Source organism: Vanacampus margaritifer, chromosome 3 (assembly GCF_051991255.1).
Source record: "Vanacampus margaritifer isolate UIUO_Vmar chromosome 3, RoL_Vmar_1.0, whole genome shotgun sequence".
In the NCBI taxonomy this organism is placed as follows: domain Eukaryota; kingdom Metazoa; phylum Chordata; class Actinopteri; order Syngnathiformes; family Syngnathidae; genus Vanacampus; species Vanacampus margaritifer.
The window spans coordinates 19,448,794-19,467,458 of record NC_135434.1 but is presented as its reverse complement, the minus strand read 5'-3'; the positions used below and the strand labels follow the sequence as shown (position 1 = coordinate 19,467,458).

Sequence of the window (18,665 nt, the reverse complement as noted above, 5' to 3'; positions counted from 1 at the left end):
TATGTCTGATGCAAAAAATGTCGCTTGTCTTTTTATCTACTATATTTTAGGCTTTATTGCCCTATTGAGTGCACTTGTTTGAGTGCAGCACCCTCAATATGACATCCCTCCCCGAGTGCATGTAAAAGAATGAGGCACACTATTTGATCTTTATCTCAAGTACAAAGATGAAGGATTCCTTCTTAATTGAAAGACTCTAAATCACTGGTGATTTCCCCCCACCATTAAGATAAAGATACTATTTAAAGTGTGTGGAAAAAACTCCTCAGATGCCTCTCTTCTGCTTCTTTGAATCCTCCCATGTTGCTTTTGCACCGTCTTTGATGAGAGGACAGCTGCTGTTTACATCCTCCAATGTGGAGGAATGCCTCGCTGCTGTCACATGTGGAGCGCTGCCACTAGATATCGGGCTCAGACTCCAAAGTGTCTATTTGTACTGTGCAGGTGTTGGCAGGCAGTTGCATCTCTAGACCCCCTCAGGCCCCAGCAAGAAAAAAAAAAGGAACCCCACCTCACCCACCGCCAGCACTTCAGAAAAGAAAACAAACAAATAAATAAGTCGTCTTCTACCATGCCCCATGATGGATATTACCAAAGAAGTTGTGCTTGTACAACCAGGCCCATCATCAAATGGTTCTAGGTCAATAAGCTTGACCTTCATTGCTGTTGACCCACAACCACTTAATTTTCTCGCATACCCAATTCCAAACCTCAAATGAGACCAGATGGCCAGTCTATAGATGACATGATTCAACTGCATCTGTATCAGCATTGAAGAATTTCTTGTGACTGCATCTGGAAAATCTTAGCACAGATGACAATAATTTAATGACATCATATCAACATGTCTACGAGATAATGCTACAGTACTTTAAAGTGAACCCATCCATTCATTTTCCACTGTTCAGGGTCATGTGTGATCTGGGACTTATCCCAGCTGAGTCTTGAGAGTGAGAGTAAGATACTCTGGACTAGTAGTCGCTACTACAATCGCAGTCTTGATGTACATTGCAGAGACAGACAAGCATTCACATATCACATATCAAAAGTATACAAACACTCATCATAGGCATGGATGTTATTTTTGTTTTAGCTTTTTATGAGTCATTCGAACTGTTCTTTTTCAGGGTGGAGTGATTATACATACAAAATACATTTTCTGTGGGTTAAAAAATAAAATAAAAATTGGCACATTTTATTTAGGCTTTCCTCTAATCTGCAAGTAGGGGTGCAGCTATTAACCGGTTTTACAATTAACCGTGGTTTTTAAACATCAAGATTATATTACCGCAGCCATTCAACACCGGTTATTTACGCTAACAACAGTCCGTCAGTTTAAACTCACGCGCCACGCGGCATAGTTCGTAGCTCTTCTGTTTCCACACGGCCCATTTAGCGGGCGCACAACAACACAGGGCTTGACCTTACTGGATAGACTATAGGCCGAGCCTGTGTCCAAATTCACAAGGCTGAGTCCCCCGAAGGCCGAATTTGTTGACTGCATGACGTCGGTCAATGGATTGTCGGTCAGTGCACTTCTGACAAGCAGCATTGACAATCCATTCGTATGTAAGTCCGTGCGTGCTGTCGAGTCCCGCCGGAAGTGACGTCATGCAGCCGACAAATTCGCCCGAGACTTTTGAAGCCGCGGGGCAGCCATCTTGGGACTCTCAAGAAACGTATCTCGGCATACGCATTTGGCTGCAAAAATGCCTACATGTGTAGCGGTAAACTGCACAAATCGCCAGTTTAAAGGCTATGGGACGAATTTTACCTGTGAGTATGATTGAAATGGAAAGACATTGAACGATGAAGAAAAATATGATTTTTTTTTTAAGATGAAAGAAAAAGAGGGTACATACCGTGCACTTGTTATAAATAGTGCCCAGGCCCTAATTTGGTATTTTATTATTCGGTTATTTATTTTCACTTAAAATAAATAAATAATAATAATAATAATAATAATAATAAAATAAACCTAAAGTTAAAGCCAATTTGAGCTATAATATTTCTTTTTTTTTTCCTTATTTGTGTGCTTTATTTGTTTTAAAAGGCATCAACTTTGAAATTTATTTTCATTTATTGTTGTTAAAAATAAATATTTTGAAAGAATGCTGATGTTATTTTCTTTTATGTCTATAAGAATAACCGTAAAACCCAGTTTTTTTTTTTCTCAGACTATAATCGTACACCAACATCTGAAACCGTTGCACCCTTATCTGCAGGGTTGAAGTTATATGGGTTTTAAATATATACATACACCCCTCTAATATTTGGCTAACTATTCTTTAGCAAGACACTGTTACCAGATGCTTTTAGAAGCCATCAAAAGCTTCTGACACAATTCTATCTGGTTATTTGATCACTGTTTTGAGCAGAATTGGAAGTGCTCATTTGAAATGTTAGTTTCCAGGCACAGGACTGGTCTTTGGGAGGGAAATTCCAGGAATTTATAGTTAGCTTGATTCATCCATTCCAAAACCAATGTAGTTTTTCAACGTTGTTCTGTCGGAACAGCCATATGTGTCTATCTTGTGCAGTCTAGCTGTTGAGGGGAAATTGAACAATTTGGAGATAGCTCACAGACTCACACTATCAATTTTAACACAAAAACAAATCGTGAGAATAGGTGACTTGCTATATAATCAAATTGGGCGGAAAAGGCCCAAGAAATGAGTGAAGTGATTGACATGGAGTGTTTATTTTTGTGCAGTTAATCAGCCTGCATGTGCAGAGGTCCTTGCAGTTTGTGACTGATCCCTGGATGAGGAAAAGCGAGGATATTGACATTCATGAAGCAGCAGCTTTCTACCTCACACTGTTTATATGATAATGCTGGATTCTATCACTCCCAGACGAAACACCCACTCCCCGAAAACTCTGATCCTCTTGCATGTGACATGACAAAGTCTGTCACATTTACTGCAGTAAAGCAGCAATGTGTGTGATTGTGTTCTAAAACCAGATTGCGGTGAAATTGGGACCTTGTGTAAAACACATTCCATAAAAGGTGTTGCCAGGGGCATATTTACTACAAAGCATTTGGGAACTGAGGACACTAATTGTTGAAACTTTGCAAGTTGAATTCTTTCTCATTCTTACTTGGCGTACAACTTCAGTTGCTCAATAGATCTGCGTTGTCATATTTTGTGCTTCATATTGCATTTCCAGTGTGAGACAGGCCTGGACTTCTGGCAGGCCAGTTTAGTACTCACATGCTTTTACTGAAGCCACGCTGTTGTAACACATGCAGAATGTAGCGCATATATGGTCTTGCTGTAATAAGCAGGGACGTCCTGGAGCGCTGGAATAATCTTCAGATTTCTCTAATAGGACGAAAAGCCACCATTAAAATGAAAGTTTTACCCAAAATAAATTATTTTTTATCAATGATTCCATTCAAACCTACGTCTAACTGGTTCCAGTCGTTGGACTCGGCCGTTACAAAATTCTACTGGAATAAAAAAAAAGAAGAAGCAAAGATTAGTCTATTTACTATTCAGAAAAGTAAATCCAAAGGAGGTCTAGAGGCACCAAATTTGCCAGCTACCAGCTACGATATCTCATTCTATGGGCACAACCCAACAGAGATACTAACTGTTGGCTGGAACTAGAACAGAAGGATTGCAACAACCTCAGACTTTTATATTTACTCTTTATTACAACATCGATTAAGCGACACAATTGTTATAAAAACCCAATGATTTCCGCCACCATGACCGCCTGGTGGAAGGCACTGTGGGCCGGTGGGGTGCCTGGTGGGCCGGTGGGGGGCCTGGTGGGCCTGCCGTGCCCCGTTCTGCTGCGTTGGGCTTGGGGCGCGGGCCGTGTTGTGTGGGTGGGGGTCGCTCCGGTCTCCTAGGTTTGCTCTCTGGCCGGTGGCCCCTGCGGGCCCCGGGGGTTGTGCCTTGGCGCTGTCTCGGCCTGGGAGACCTGGAGGGTTGTGCTTGCTCTGCCCTGGCTGAGGTCGACGGCTCCCCTCTTTGGTGGAGATTTTCATGCATGCCAGATCCACCACACCAGCATCTACCTAAATTCAAACACAATCTGCTTCTTCCTCTAGTCGTTGAATCGGTGGAGGCTGATGTCTGTGGATCTCACTCTGCTTCCTCTATCCTTCCTTCCTTCCTTCCTTTCCTCAGTCTTTCCTTTGGTCTCTTGAGGTCTCCCTAATTTGTTGTAAATTTAGATGTTTCTGGGGTTGGTGAAAGATTCTGGTTGGTAACCCGGTGGGTAATAGGTGATGTCTGGTTGGTGCTGGATTTCACTTTTCTTTCTTTTCTTTGATCCTTCCTCGGGTCTCCTGTCAACTTCACGACTCTAGCGGGATTCTGAAGTATTCGGTTTAAGTGAACGGTATAGGATTTTTAATAGGTTTTAGGTGAATTAATGAGCACACACTTACATGCACGCACATGTGCACACACACACCCGCACACGCACACACAAAGTGAATGAATGAATGAATAAATAAGAGAGAGCAATGATGATGTTGCGCCAAAGCCTGTATGTACCTTTCAGCATTAATGGTGCCTTCACAGATGTACCAGTTACAATGCTATGGGCACTAACACAGCCCCATTCCATCACAGATGCTGGCTTTTGAACTTTGCGCTGATAAAAATCCAGATGGTTCTTTGTCACTTTGGCCCGGGAGACACAACGTTTGATGATTTCCAGAAACGATTAAAAATTTGGACTCATCAGACCACAATACACTTTTCAACTTTTTTTTCTTCTGGGTGTTGTTGATATGTGTGTCATGTCTGGGAAGATCTGGCTTTGGTTGAGGGCCCTGAGTGGGTTCCCGCCCTTCTGCGGGTTGACCAATCCGGGCCCTCAGCCACTTGTGCCTGACCCCAGGTGTGGCTAGTTACCCAATTAGTGTGGGTGTATTTAGTTCCCGGGTGGGATCATTCTGTCACGGTGTGGTCACGGAGCGGCGTGGTGTCTGTCGGCGTGTGGAGTAGAGGACCCAAAGTGCAGGGAGGCAGGAGAACCACGGCAGAGTGCGGGTTAGACTGACGTACTTTATTGTACAGAAAAACACTAACCAGGGTACTGGTTAGTATTAAATAAACAAGGAACTGAAAAGATACAAAATCAAAGTGACAGACAAGACTCCAGGGGTTACCGTGACAAGCGGCAATGATCCCACACGGACTGATCACCACCCAGGAACTAAATACACCCACACTAATTGGGTAACTAGCCACACCTGGGGCCAGGCACAAGTGGCTGAGGGCCTGGATTGGTCAACCCACGGAAGGGCGGGAACCCACTCAGGGCCCTCAACCAAAGCCAGATCTTCCCAGACATGACAATGTGGCTTTCGTTTTGCATACTAGAGTTTTAACTTAAATTTGTAGATGTAATGACGAACCGTGTTTAACTGGCAATGGTTTTCTGAAGTGTTCCTGAGCTCATGTGACAATATCGTTTACAGAGTAATGCTGGTTTTCAAAGCCTGAGGGATCGAAGGTCACAGGCACTCAATGTTGGTTTTTGGCCTTGCTGCTTACATACAGTGATTTTTCCAGTGTTTTGAGATTATATATCTTTGATGCTGAAATCCCTAGATTCATTGCAATTGTAAATTAATAAACATCCTTTAAATTAAGAAACATCATTTAACTGTTGGACTAATTGCTAACACTGTTTGTTCACAAATTGGTGAACCTCGCCCCTTCCTTGCTTGTGAAAAACTGAGCTTTTCAGGTATGCTTCTTTTATACCCGATCATGACACTTACTTGTTTCCATTTCATCTGTTCACCTGTGGAATGTTCTAAAAGGTGTTTTTGAGCATTCCTCAACTTCCATGGTCTTTCATAGTACAGTGGAATGTCCAAGGCCAAATAAAACCAGCGTTATAAAAATTTGAATTCCATTGATATGTGGTCAACGTCTTTTGACACTGTTAAGAAAGTTACTGAACACTGTGAATCACATCTGTGGTGTGGTGACCTTTGGATTACACCATCAATTAAATTGAGTGTTTTATATTTCTTAGCCTTTAATATTACAGTGCTTACCATATTTTCATACTTTTTTTGACAATCACCCACTTTGCAGCAGTCTTACCCTGGAGTGGATTATCTCTATTTCCATAGTTTTTTTCGATAGCAATTTGTTTTTTTTAACTAGTCTGAGAGAACAACGTGATCCAGATTGGATTGTTCCATGAAGTTCCATGGCGCTGGAAGTGACCTGTTATAGAGGCCTGTGAATTGGAAGTCTTTGTTAGTGGCATCCCAGATGGAAAGTGAAGGGATCTATTTTCTGTACTGATTGTGCCAAACTTCCCATGGGCCGAAAGCTTTACGCTTTATCTCTCCCTGGGAATCACCTGCCTCCCCTTATGACCTATAGGATTTATTTACCCACACTTGAATGTGTAACTGTGGGTCTTTATGATCGTTTTACTTAGAGGTAGTCTGTTAGGTAATCAACTGGTCTTTTCCGTGTCTGTCATTCAGCTCTTAGCAAACATTTATAGTCAAGCTAAAGGGAGCAATGTCAAAGCCAGGTTCCACATTCATGCTTGGAAATGTTAAGAAATGCAAAGCCAAGGTGTGCTCCGTGTATTTTGGGTTTGCCATCTGGAGAGCACACTAATTGGTCACCAGCTGTTGACGTGCGCTTAATGAATGGAAAGGCGATAGAGAGCCGCCATCTCCTGCATCCAGTTGCTCCCCCCTGCAGAATGCAGCAACATACTGTAAGTCTTTGGCTCTGGCAAAGCATCAAAGTGGGTGACGACAAGCCACCATAGCTGATGACACCAACAGACGGTGTTGTATGGGTGTGGGAAGATGGTAAATAAGCAGTTTGTGTTTGTGCAAAGGTGTCCTCGTTACATTTCACAACGATCTTTACACTGAAGAAAAATAACATCATTGCTACTTTAGATCACATGTCGCATCAAAGGTGCTAATCCAGTTGGTAGACTGTTTTCTAATATTATTATTAGGGGTATCAAAATTAGTGTGTTTATTTTGAGTAGCCACCAATTTTTTAACTCTTTCAATACATATGACGTATCAATACGTCATAAGCGTCATAGTCGGCGCATGCCAATGACGTATCAGTACGTCATAACCTTTTCTTTTTTTTTACGCAAAAGTGTACAGGAGGGTCTGGCGCAGGTTCTGACTGAAGGATTAGTCTTGACTACAATGTTATTTAAAAGAAATGGCCAGCAGGTGGCAGCAAGTATAAGATCAGCCAGTATCGCGCAAGGATCTTGTTGTAGAAGAAAAAAAGCAGGACATGTAGATTGGGACAGGGAGTGTCGTCTGTCACTACTAGCGTGTTAGTACAAAAGTAAAAAATAAGCGAACGGCAGAACAAAACAGTTAACCCTGCAGGATTGCTTTTTGTCTTAAAAAAAACATGCTCATCACGGAGTTGCTCTACGTCAAGGAATGACGCTTCGTTTTTCGAGCAAACGCAACGAGTAACCGTCAAGCTATGATCCGCCTTGTTAACGTTTTGTTTTGCCGGTCACGTCGACCCCTGGACCATTGGATGCTGCGGCAGAGCTGCAGTTAGACCAGTCAATTGTTTATTTTTATGTGCAATACACTGGAATTTTGTTATCAAAAGCACTTTTTGGAACATTGTTTTATTGCACAAAAACATTATTTAGATGTTTGAGCTGTTAAAAATATGAAAAAATACTAGTGTTAAAGTCCAAGTTGTGCTTGAAATGTTTGTTTTAGAAAAAGCTCTTTTTCTACGTTGTTTTCTCAGGAATTGGAATTTCGACAAAACTTTTTTTTTTTTTTTACAATCTTTTAAATATTAACTCAAGTTTATGAAATATGAAATTATTGTATCAATGATTAAAATATGCTGCCATATTTCTATTAGGTTAACAATTTTCCTCTTTTATGTTAACAAGAGTATGAAGACTATTGAAGTCATGCGATTACAATTTTTAATCACTGCACACCCCTAATTATTATTATTATTATTATTATTATTATTATTATTATTATCAAATGACTATTAATCATCTCTGGCCCACCAGTTTGGCTCATCATGCCTACCTTATAATTATCTGTCTTAACATTCGATTGGTCAGTGATTGGGCATTGTGATAACACTGGATCAGAACAAATAGGACAGCATGTGCGTGTGTGCACGTGTGTTTGTTTGTGCGTGCGTGTGATAATCAGCTTATCTGGTTGTGGTCCAAGCAGGCTGCTTTGCTGTGAATTAATTTGATCATAGCATGTTTTGGAGACTGTCTTTCTGTGCTGGCCTCTGACTGAGCATCACAGAGATGTGATTTAGCTAGTCATGACAGAAGGAAAGAAAATGTGACTGCTCCTTTTTTACTCTTCACATTGACTACGTTTACATGCAGTCAATATTCGGGTTAAGGTCAGAATTCCGGTTTCTGAAACAATCGAGGTAACACGTTTACATGCGTGACAGACAGAGTTACTCCCGTTTACATGCTCATTTGTGCTCGATTGGAATATCCCGTTTGGACTGAGACGCGTGGACAACGCAATTACGTAAAAAAACTAATTTCCGCTTTTAACGTACTATACCTTCAATAAAAGACATATTTATGCTACTCACCACGCTAAATAAAGTAGTTGGGTTTCCTCTTCGCTCCAGAAGTGTGGTTCTTTGCTGCGGGCATCATGTTTATTGACACCGGCTTGAGTATTAACGGTGGGTTACACGCCAGAAATAATTGTATTTACTGTATGTGTATATAGGCACAAACTGTGGCATTTTCGCCGTAGAGATAAAATAAATAAATAAATAAAATAATGTGGAAACTGAGTGGCGAAATCAATGTATTCAAGGGAGGGTCCTTTAGCAAGGAGGACGGCGCTGCTCATACAAGTCGTGACTACAAAGACCAAGATTCCTTGCGAATACAAATGAGCGAAGAAGAGGAGAGAACGAAAAGCAATTGATTGCAGTTGATTCAAGGTATTCCGATTGCGTGCATATAAACCAGTATTCCGTTTATGAAAGGGGTAGTAACCCAAGGAGCTTATTCTGTTTTTTAAAAACAAGAGTATATTCCATTTATTGTGTGTGTTTAGATATATTGCCAATATTCCGGTTTTAAAAGTGTTATTGCCTGCATTTAAACGTAGTCAATGCTGAGTTTGTCTCAAACAAAATAATGAATTTAAGAATTGTATCTTTTACAGTGCCACCCTGTTGAATAATAAGTCACGCTATTGTATTCCCGACATGTGGCTGGGCCAATTGCTCTTTCGTCTGACCTATGGAATGTCCTCATTTATTATTCATTTATCATGTGCCACGTTCCATTAACCTTTTGGTAATGACCGCAAAATATGATTGAATATTTTGTTGAGCAGTTTATTGAAAGCTCCGTATGATGTTTATAAGGTGTGGATGCTTTAATGTAGTTTATTAGGTGTATTGTGTTGACAGTGTATTCAGCTTCATTGAATCCTTTTAAGTACATTTTTGTCACGGTTACAAAAGAAGGATCAGTTTCCATGTTGAGTTTGAAGGCCAAAATGTTCATGTACTCTGCTTTCATTCTTGGCCAAGAAGTGTTTTTCATACATAAATTTACCGCAATTATGACTTCATTACTGAAAGCCCACATTATAGACGATGGCAGTCCCAAACCTCTGTACTGTATATGCCAAGGTTTTGGAAACACATAATTGTGGGAATGCTGAATAAATATAATACATATGTTTGTTTGTTTTATTCATGTTTTCCTTTCGGACACATTATTACAGTTTACATCGATCACATAATATCATTTGCAACATTGACATCCGAAATAAGGGTTGACGGGTAGAAGCCATGGCAAGAGTCATAGAGTCATTATGTTGGTTCTAACCTTTATTATTTCAGGCGCTTATTATTGCCCTCACTTTTTTGCCATGCAATAACTCGCAGATAATACTTCCAATTTACACCGTTCAAATTTCAACATGCTTCAAACATTCACACCTCTCTTGGTATATATCGTCTGATTCCACATTACTTACAGTATTCACACAATTTAATGTTAAATATAAACTTTTCACAATTCATTTTCAATGGGACATTGAAAGTCCCACTTTCCACACCCACTTCCATACATACAAGTTAACATCATTACCAGCTATCAGATACTGCTCAGTGGCGCAGTTGATTAAGTGCATTGTCTAGTAATGAGAAGGACACCAATTCGAACCCCATTTCTGACTGTACATTGTTTTTATTGTTTTATTGTGTGTGTCTCTGTTTTATGTTTGTTTACATTGCAAATTAATCCAGCCATTATGCTTAAGTGATATACATGTATACCACCTGCCTATCATATCATTGGACAAGTGAAGTTAGTGCATTGGTTAGAGTAAGTGCCTGCCACCACATTTTAGTACATTCGATGGTTCGATACCAACTGACTATTATATCAGGAAATGGATTATAATTTCACTGAAATTATTTAAGCACATGCATTCAGCACTCATAGCATTTTCAGCATCCCCACGCAATTTCTGCAGAAATTGCATTTTGCCTAGTTGATTTGAGTTATTTTGTATTTTTACATTCAGTCGTGAGGTGAAGAAGTTGAGGAAACCCTGCTTTAGAGCATTTTCTCTACTGCATGTGTCTGAGCCAGAGTTCGCAAAACTTAACAATAATCGACTGCCACTAGTTTGTTGTGTAGGGAGTCAATCCTCACATTTACTTTACAAAAAGAAATAAATATGCTTCCCACCAACAAACACAAATGTGCTCGGTGCACTTGATGTTTTGTCAAATGTTTTTTTTTTACAACCATCAGCCACCACTAAAGCTTGCTGAGGTGATACACAATTTTACAACTAGCGGAGTTTAGTGCTCTGTCAGGAGGGATGAAGATTACCCGGTGAACTTAATGACCATCTGCAGAAGCTTGGCCTGAGAGTCCAACTGAGGATGAGTAATCTTGTCTGTGTGTGGGCAGCAGTGCAGCATTGGGCTCCCAACATTTGCTTGGCTGCAGAAGCAATCGTCAACAGTTCTCGGTGGACCTTCTGTCAGCAAAATGGTTACAGCAGTAAAAATAAAATGAGTAAATGCAGATATTTTCTCATCATGTAGTATAGTAGTACGGTCTCCTTCTTGGTGTCATGTTCTGCTCCAGTACTACATTGGCAAATATACAATCCAGTCAATGTAATCCTCATATGTCTTTGTATCAGTCTGCTGTGGCAAAATGAGTCACTGTCTAGTTTCCTCTATTAAGGCAAAGTCTCATCTGACGTCTTGGTGTTGGTTCAGTGGGATTATCAGATTTGCAGTCCTCTCCCTCGAGACCCCCATGCACACGCTCTTCTTTCAAATTAGTCTTCTATTCCAACTTAATTTTCCCACTGTTGTATTATTAGATCCCAGTTTATCCTTTTTGCTCCGTTCCTCTTCCTTCCTTTTCATGTTTCTCTTTTGTCGAAGGCCTTTTATTGCGGTGGCAAAGTTCTGCTTCATCCTACATGATCATTATCTGCTTTTTTATCCCTGCTGCTCTACACCACAGCTGCTCCTGCTCTTTTGCCTCCTCTGCATATGCGCTGTCCCGTTGAGGTGTGATAGAGTCATAAACACATCAGTAGGCAGGTCGTGCGTATGGTGGATCTAATAGGTCACACCCTGCTGATAGTGGCAGAAAGAAAAGGGGCAAGGAATATACAGTACAAGGAAACTCATAATTAACAACTTAATATGTAAACATCTGTACTTGTGACAGACTGATGCATAGCTTGACGGTGAATCCTGCCCACCTCTACATTTATTTCTACCTCTCATGATCATGAATTTTTGTCTCTTCTTTATGGTGTCACTTAATTCTGTCCTGCTTTTCTTCTTGTGCGGATGTGTCCGTTGGTCTGTATGTGTTGACTTTTGGAAGTTATTTATTACATTCATCAAGATTTAATGGGACGAGGTTGACGGCTCCTTTCCTTGGTGGAGGTTCTCATGCATGCCAGATCCACCACACCAGCATCTACTGAAACTCAAACTGAATTTGCTTTTGAAACAGTGGAGGTGTTTGTGGATCTCACTCGGCTTCATCTATCCTTCCTTCCTTTAGTCTTTCCTCTGGTCTCTTGAGGTCTCCCTAATCTGTTGGAATTTACATGTTTCTGGGGTTGGGGAAAGATTCTGGTTTTATAACTCTGTGGGTGATAGGTGGTGTCTGAATGGTGCTTGATTTCACTTAGTTTTACCTTTCCTTCCTTTGATCCTTCCTCTGGTCTCCTGACAACTTCACAACTCTTGCGGTACCCTAAAGTATCCCGTTAAAGTGAAGGATCTGGGATTTGTAACAGGTTTCAGGTGAATTAAAGAGCACAAACTCACACGCACGCACACAAAATAGAGAGCAATGATGATAACGACATTCTGACTCTGGAAGGCTGCTGAATGAATAATACCTCAAGAAAAGAAAAAAAAAAGATTTAATGGGACGTGAGATTTTTTTTCCAACCACCAGCTACTGTTTTTGTTGGCAAGGGTGTCAGTAACATATAATTTTGCGTTATATAGCCAATAACACCTTCAGATGACTCTGTCATGTCCCTGAAGTTATGCTAAATATTTTTGTTCTATATTAATGAAAAAGTAAAGGTTGAAATGTAAAATTTTACTCAAGGGAACAAAATGCCGGTGATTAATTGCTGTGTGATTTTTTTTTTCTTCCTGACCATCTCTGACTCAGTCAGTCTTCATGATGAACACACACATACATGCATAGCCAGTGAAGCATTAGTGGAGTGTTAGCATCTGTGGCTGCACACCCAGTCCTAAGCTGCAGGGGTTATGTAACATACTCTGCCATTTCAAATGATCTCCAACCGCAAGTGACTGTTGACTGTTGTGGACTTGACTGCTGTGCCGGGCCCAGCACCGTTTGCTGTATAGTCAGCAGTTAGATGTGACTAAAGACTGAGTGGAGCTGGTGATGGGTATTAGTGAGTAACAAGAGGGGAATCCTCCACTGAAGACCCTGTTGACGGAGTGCCAACTCGGCATTTGTAGCCCCTCTGCTAGCCTACTTAATTGGCTCATGCTTCAACACGTCTCAGCTGAATTGTAGTATGCAAGCGATGCATCTGCCAGGATTTGCTTTCAATATAATAATTAGTGGAGGTTACATTTTTAAAACCCACCCAGGAATAAGTGGATCAACATCCATGTTTGAGATCTTTATTACAATATATCTGTTGTTATCACAAAATCACCCCCAGTGGGGAAAAATGGCATTTAAGTACACACACACAAAATTGACCCTGGGCAGGATTATTAACCTTTTTTTATTTTCCTTTTTTTTTTTTACACTGTGCATATTGTACACGGGAGATGAAAGAGGCAGGCAAAGTGTGTGTAATGAGGTTTCCCCTACTCGCCTGTGATTATGTACCGAGCTTTCAGAGCTACTGAAGATCAGTAGGCTGATATTGTGAAGGGGAAGCCCTCCTGAGTTCACTAGTTATTGCTAGAATGATCAAATTCAAACATGATTTTTACAAAATGTTGCTACGCATTTGAACCACAGTTGCAACTCCGAACCAACAGAGACATGTTTGTCATTGTCCTTTTACTTATTGTCACCTTATGTTGTCCAAAGCACTTTCATTTACTAGCTGTACACTGGCCACTGGCTGAACCCAACAGGTTTTATGGCATAGGTTTTAAGTCCATAAGTGTTCTGGAACTGCCTCTAGCTAATGTTTTGTCTTTCTGGTTCAACGTCCAAGTTTGCGAACTCCCTTCGTGCTAGGATGACGTTAGAGGCCAACAGCGAAGTAACGACAAAGGCATTGATACAGTACATTGATTGGGTTGATTGACTGTGTTGTGGTTTGGTTAGTTTTGTTGTTTTGTTGTCTTTTGTCTATCATGATCTGTGTTTTGTTTGGACAGGTCTTAGGCCCCGTATCCTCATGAAAGCCAATTTCAATGTATCCTCACAAGTTTCTTACCGTTTAGGCCGTTCGTCCAGAGCTTGAAACCGATCACGTTTGAAACCGGGCTCCAGAGAGGAAATATTTCAAAACGCGCCCCGTACACGTCCGTCTGGACACCATATGCAGCAATGGTGAATAGCCGTGTCGTAGTCGTTTTGCGCAGCCTCCTTAGCTTGCTTTTGCTTTTTTATTCCCACGTTCAACAAGCGGTGTTGTACTTGAATATCCCGCCATTGTCACTTCTCCTGTGTTCGTCTTTTTCATGTTGTTTTGATACATGCAAAGCCATGTTTGTTCTGTAGATTACAATAAAAAAAAGTGTTTGTCTTCTTCGCTGATTCTTCTTCTACGCTTTCCGTTAACTCCCTGTGGCTGCGCTACAGCGCCACTCCAGACTTGGCATATACATTACAGCCGTTAAACATCCTCAGCGTCTTCTTTTGGACACACGCAAGTCTTGAAATGCTTTTGTGTGTACGAGATTTGTTTGAGGCTTTGCTTCCGTCTGTAAGCAAACTAACGAGACAATGGCAAACACCTGGACATGAGACAAGTGGCAGAGGGCACTGATTGGAAGTCACAAGGGACCGGGATGACGAGCACAATGGCAACGGGGACACGTGACAACGAAGGTCTTAGTTCCCTCCTTACCTGCAGTCTTTGTTGGGTCATTTGTTTGCGTTTCTTGGTCTTTGTCAGTTGTCCTGTCTTTGCCCTACTTATCCTTGTGTGTTTTGTTTGTTACTTTGTATCTGCTTTTGGTCTTTTTTGACATCCCGAAAACCTGTCCTCGACCTCCCTCTCAAAACAGATTTATTGCTTAAGAGTTTTAATATAATGTTCATAAACCAGCATAAGTGTACAAACATTTCCAGAAGTGTTCACCAAAATGAAAATGTTTGGCCGAAACTGAAAATAATAAATGCTTGGCTGAAAATCAAAACACCAAAAGAAATTATGATGCCAATTTTTAGCACAATATGTATAAAAGAGAGAATATTTTTTACATCATATAAAATGGATAATAGGAATGTAGTAATTGCTATTTTTACTGGTTATGAAGTGTTCTATTGCTTTTGCTGTATTTTTTCAAATTCAAATCACCTGCAAGTCATTTATTTTTATGGGTAATCTTGTAAGATACGTTTGAAGTTGTAAATGTGTTTTAGCATGATAGTTTATTGTGCATTTTGTGTTTTATTTTGGGTGATTAAAGACAATTTTCGGTGTGGCATAATTTTTGGGGTTTTCATATTGGTGCTTGGTCTCTAACTCAGTGTATACGAATTAAGATAAATGTCAAATATGTCTTATTTTTTATTTATTGTAAATTCTTGTTAAGTTTGGAAGTCATTCTGGTTGAGTTGAGCAATAACGTTTTGTTAGAGAAACAATTGTACTCCCATTGGAGGATGGTGTATTAATCTGAGGAGCATAAAAAATCAGTACAAAAACTTGGATTGTGACAAAAAACGTGCCTCTCAGACAAATTCAGCCTGCTGTTCCACACTGTGCGTAAAGGACTACTGTACACTCTCATTGTGCACCTTATTTGCATTAGCGCCAGCTTGATCCAGTTTAAGGAGATGGTCTTCCTCATCCATCTTCATCTGCTGTGCAGCAAACGCCTCCTCACTTACGCGGGGAGCTCATTACTCACAATGGCAGCCATTTGAATCTTTCATCAGAGAGAATTTTAATTGAGCTCTGGCAAATGTGTTTGGAACAATCGTGTCTCCGAAAGTGCTGTGTGTTTGTGGACGTATTTGTGACTACAAGATTCATTGGTATGATGAAGATGATGATGACGCCTGCTTGTAGAAACTGTTCACTTTAGAAGCCAGCCCACATGGGAGCTGACAAGCTGTCTGTCTGTGGAGCCGCTGTGCAATTCTTCGTCATTTAGTCTCAATATAATGGCGCCTTGTAGTGGGCACATGGGTACTTTTTGATTAGATTGTGTTGTTCAGCTGTTTATAATCCCTCTGAGTTGTAGGAACATCTGTCAGCATAACGATCCTATTTTGCATTTAAGTTTAATTCAACTTAGATTTAATTCAGGTTAATAACGATGATTTTTCATTCCGCAGATTAAGTCCATCAAAATGAGCTGTAAATCTATTTCCTTACATTGTGCTAATCTCTCTGTCCTCTACAGTTTAAATCCAGAAAACATTTTATGAGCATGTGTGAATATCCAGTTCTCAACTATCCATTCTGTTGGTTGCCTGTAGGCAAATTGCTCCGGATTATAGAACATTAAAGGGTTAAACCTCACACGTCTTCCTTGCCCTGTTGTCTGACCCCACTGCTCCCTGTTTTATTAATTTTAGCCGACACTCAGAGGGCAAAAGGACGAGCAAAAATGCAACACTGTGCCTTCCTTTGAAATTTATTTGAATGTAGTCCCCTTGGAGCAGGAATGAACACTCAGTCATGTTTGATGGAAGCATCACATTTTTTTTTTTGTAGCCCACTCCAGAGAAAAGCATATGGTGCTGACACAGACTAAGGAAGTCATCATCCATATGAAAGTGAGGCAGATTTATGTTGTGGAAAGAGGTGAACGACGTTTCACTTTAGCTCTCGCCAACACTTGATGAAATGAATTCAGCAGGGGATTTTAGGTGCAATCTGGCTTTGTGACTTCATGTCTGATGATGGTAACGGGGGATGTGGTATACACCAGGCCTACATAATAACACCAAAAAATTTTACTTTGAATTTTGCACTGTATTGCCCTTCATTTCTCTGGTAATATTTCCCATTGCCCTCACTCCCCATTCTCTCAGGAAGCTTCTGTTATTGACCCTCGGAAGCCCTCTGATGTTTTCTTCTCTCTACTTTTAGGAGACCGAGATCAGCGCCAAGAGAAAGGAGTGTGAAGCGCTTGAGGCAGAGGTGAAGAAAAAAAATCAAACATGTCAGACTTTGGTAAGTGAAGAATGCACCCCAGCCTCAGCGTTAAAGGATGCAGGCAAAAAGTGACTCAGGGCTTTTAAATATCCCCCTCTGATCAAATGAGTTTCACTCCCCTCTAATGATAGCTTGATTCTCAGGTGCCGATGACAGAATGTGACAAATGGTAGCAATTAACTCCGAGTGTGTGATGTTATGACCCAGACAAGCTGTATGCAAGTGCTGTTCTCTGTGTTTTTTTCTGTTGCCCTATTGTTTAGTAAATTGAACTATGTGCTTGTTATTTTTAGCATAATAATACGGTAGTCAATGTCATAGATATACGTATTTTACCTTGGCTATTCATAAGTGATGAAAGACATTTATATATTAGTGCTGTCAGGATTTAAATTTTAATTTAATGAATCACGATTAATCGCTTTTTTCTACATTTTCTACAAAGCTTGTAACCAATACTTACTTAGAATTAAAGTAAAATCATTAAAGAGAAACTATATTTAACATCAAAGACTGTTCTAATAGCTATCTTCGTAAAATACAACCATTGAACAAAACAATCATTAGGGACTCAGCTTTACAGCCATATTTTTTTTTTTCTCATAGAAGCAATTCTCAAAACTTCTCACTTCCAGGTTTAGTTGTGCCCACAAGCAGCACACTCGAGAACAGTTGATTTGCGAGACCTGTGGAGGGAACTGAGCAGTGTTGCTTTGAGATGATACGCCAAAGATCTACAAGTAATGTGCTATTTGAATTGGGTTTAATGTAATCATTAGACTCGTTATACCGCCATTACTGAGCATTAGTACAGTAGATCCTGTAATTGTGTATGTAGCTGTACTTTATTGAGTCTCTACAAGTGTATTTAACATATGGACCGAATAGCAACTGTTCAATATTGTCAACGTTCCATTTAAATTTTTCGTTTCTTGGTTGGACTTAGTTGGACAGCTTTTATTGAGAGGAATGTTACTGTGAAGAATGTTTTCCACTACATCAACAACAACAACATCATAAACATCACAATGTGATCTTGGGGGTTTCACCTCTGCAGTTATGTCAATCCCATGAGTCAGATAGATATAAAAGATTTTTCTGTTATTATTATTTTATATTACACGGTGGATAAAGTGTATTTGGCTCAGACGTTTTATGCTCAAGTTTAAGAGAGAAGGCGACTAACTGCTGCTTTAATGCTCCAATAGTGGATCTTAAAGTTTGGTCCCGACAGCCTTGTGGTAGCCTGGTTGAATCCACTGCTGTTGTTTACATTTAGTAGAAGTCCATATTCAGTGGCTTGACAGGTGTATGATTTAAAAAGCCCATACATGAAAGCTAATTTTGTTAAATCTGAGGGAGCAGGAGTAGCACAGAATGGATCAAAAGGAGAGAGAAGGTTCCAAGAAAGCAGCTTGAGGATATTTAGCAGTCATTTAAAGAACACTTTATGAATTCATCCCTTCACATTCTCAAGCCCTCTTCTTTTGATAAGCTCTCTTTGTATGTAGTTCTCTACCACAAATAAACACTCCATTAGCAGTATTTTCCTTACAGCACTCCTCTCACATTCTCAGCCCACAGCTGCACTTCCCCTCCTGCCCAGTGTCAGCCCACTGAGGCCAGGCGACGCGCCCCCCCAAAGGACAAACTGTCCCCAAATGGCATGCAGAAATGGCAGCGTGTTCTCCAGTGCAGCACTTATCTCCTCCTACACCGAGCCTTGAGTACCGCCACACAAACACACACCAGAGCAGTTAACATGACTGAGAGCTCTTCCACTTGACAGGAA

At 40.5% G+C, this 18,665-nt stretch overlaps 1 protein-coding gene across 1 annotated transcript in view; it reads left to right on the top strand.

Moving 5' to 3' along the window:
- rimbp2b (RIMS binding protein 2b) overlaps positions 1–18,665 on the top strand; it is a 104,714-nt gene that overhangs the window by 34,332 nt on the left and 51,717 nt on the right. Inside the window, 1 exon segment of the mRNA XM_077560277.1 lies at positions 16,808–16,891. Within this exon segment, the coding sequence (XP_077416403.1) occupies positions 16,808–16,891 (84 nt within the window).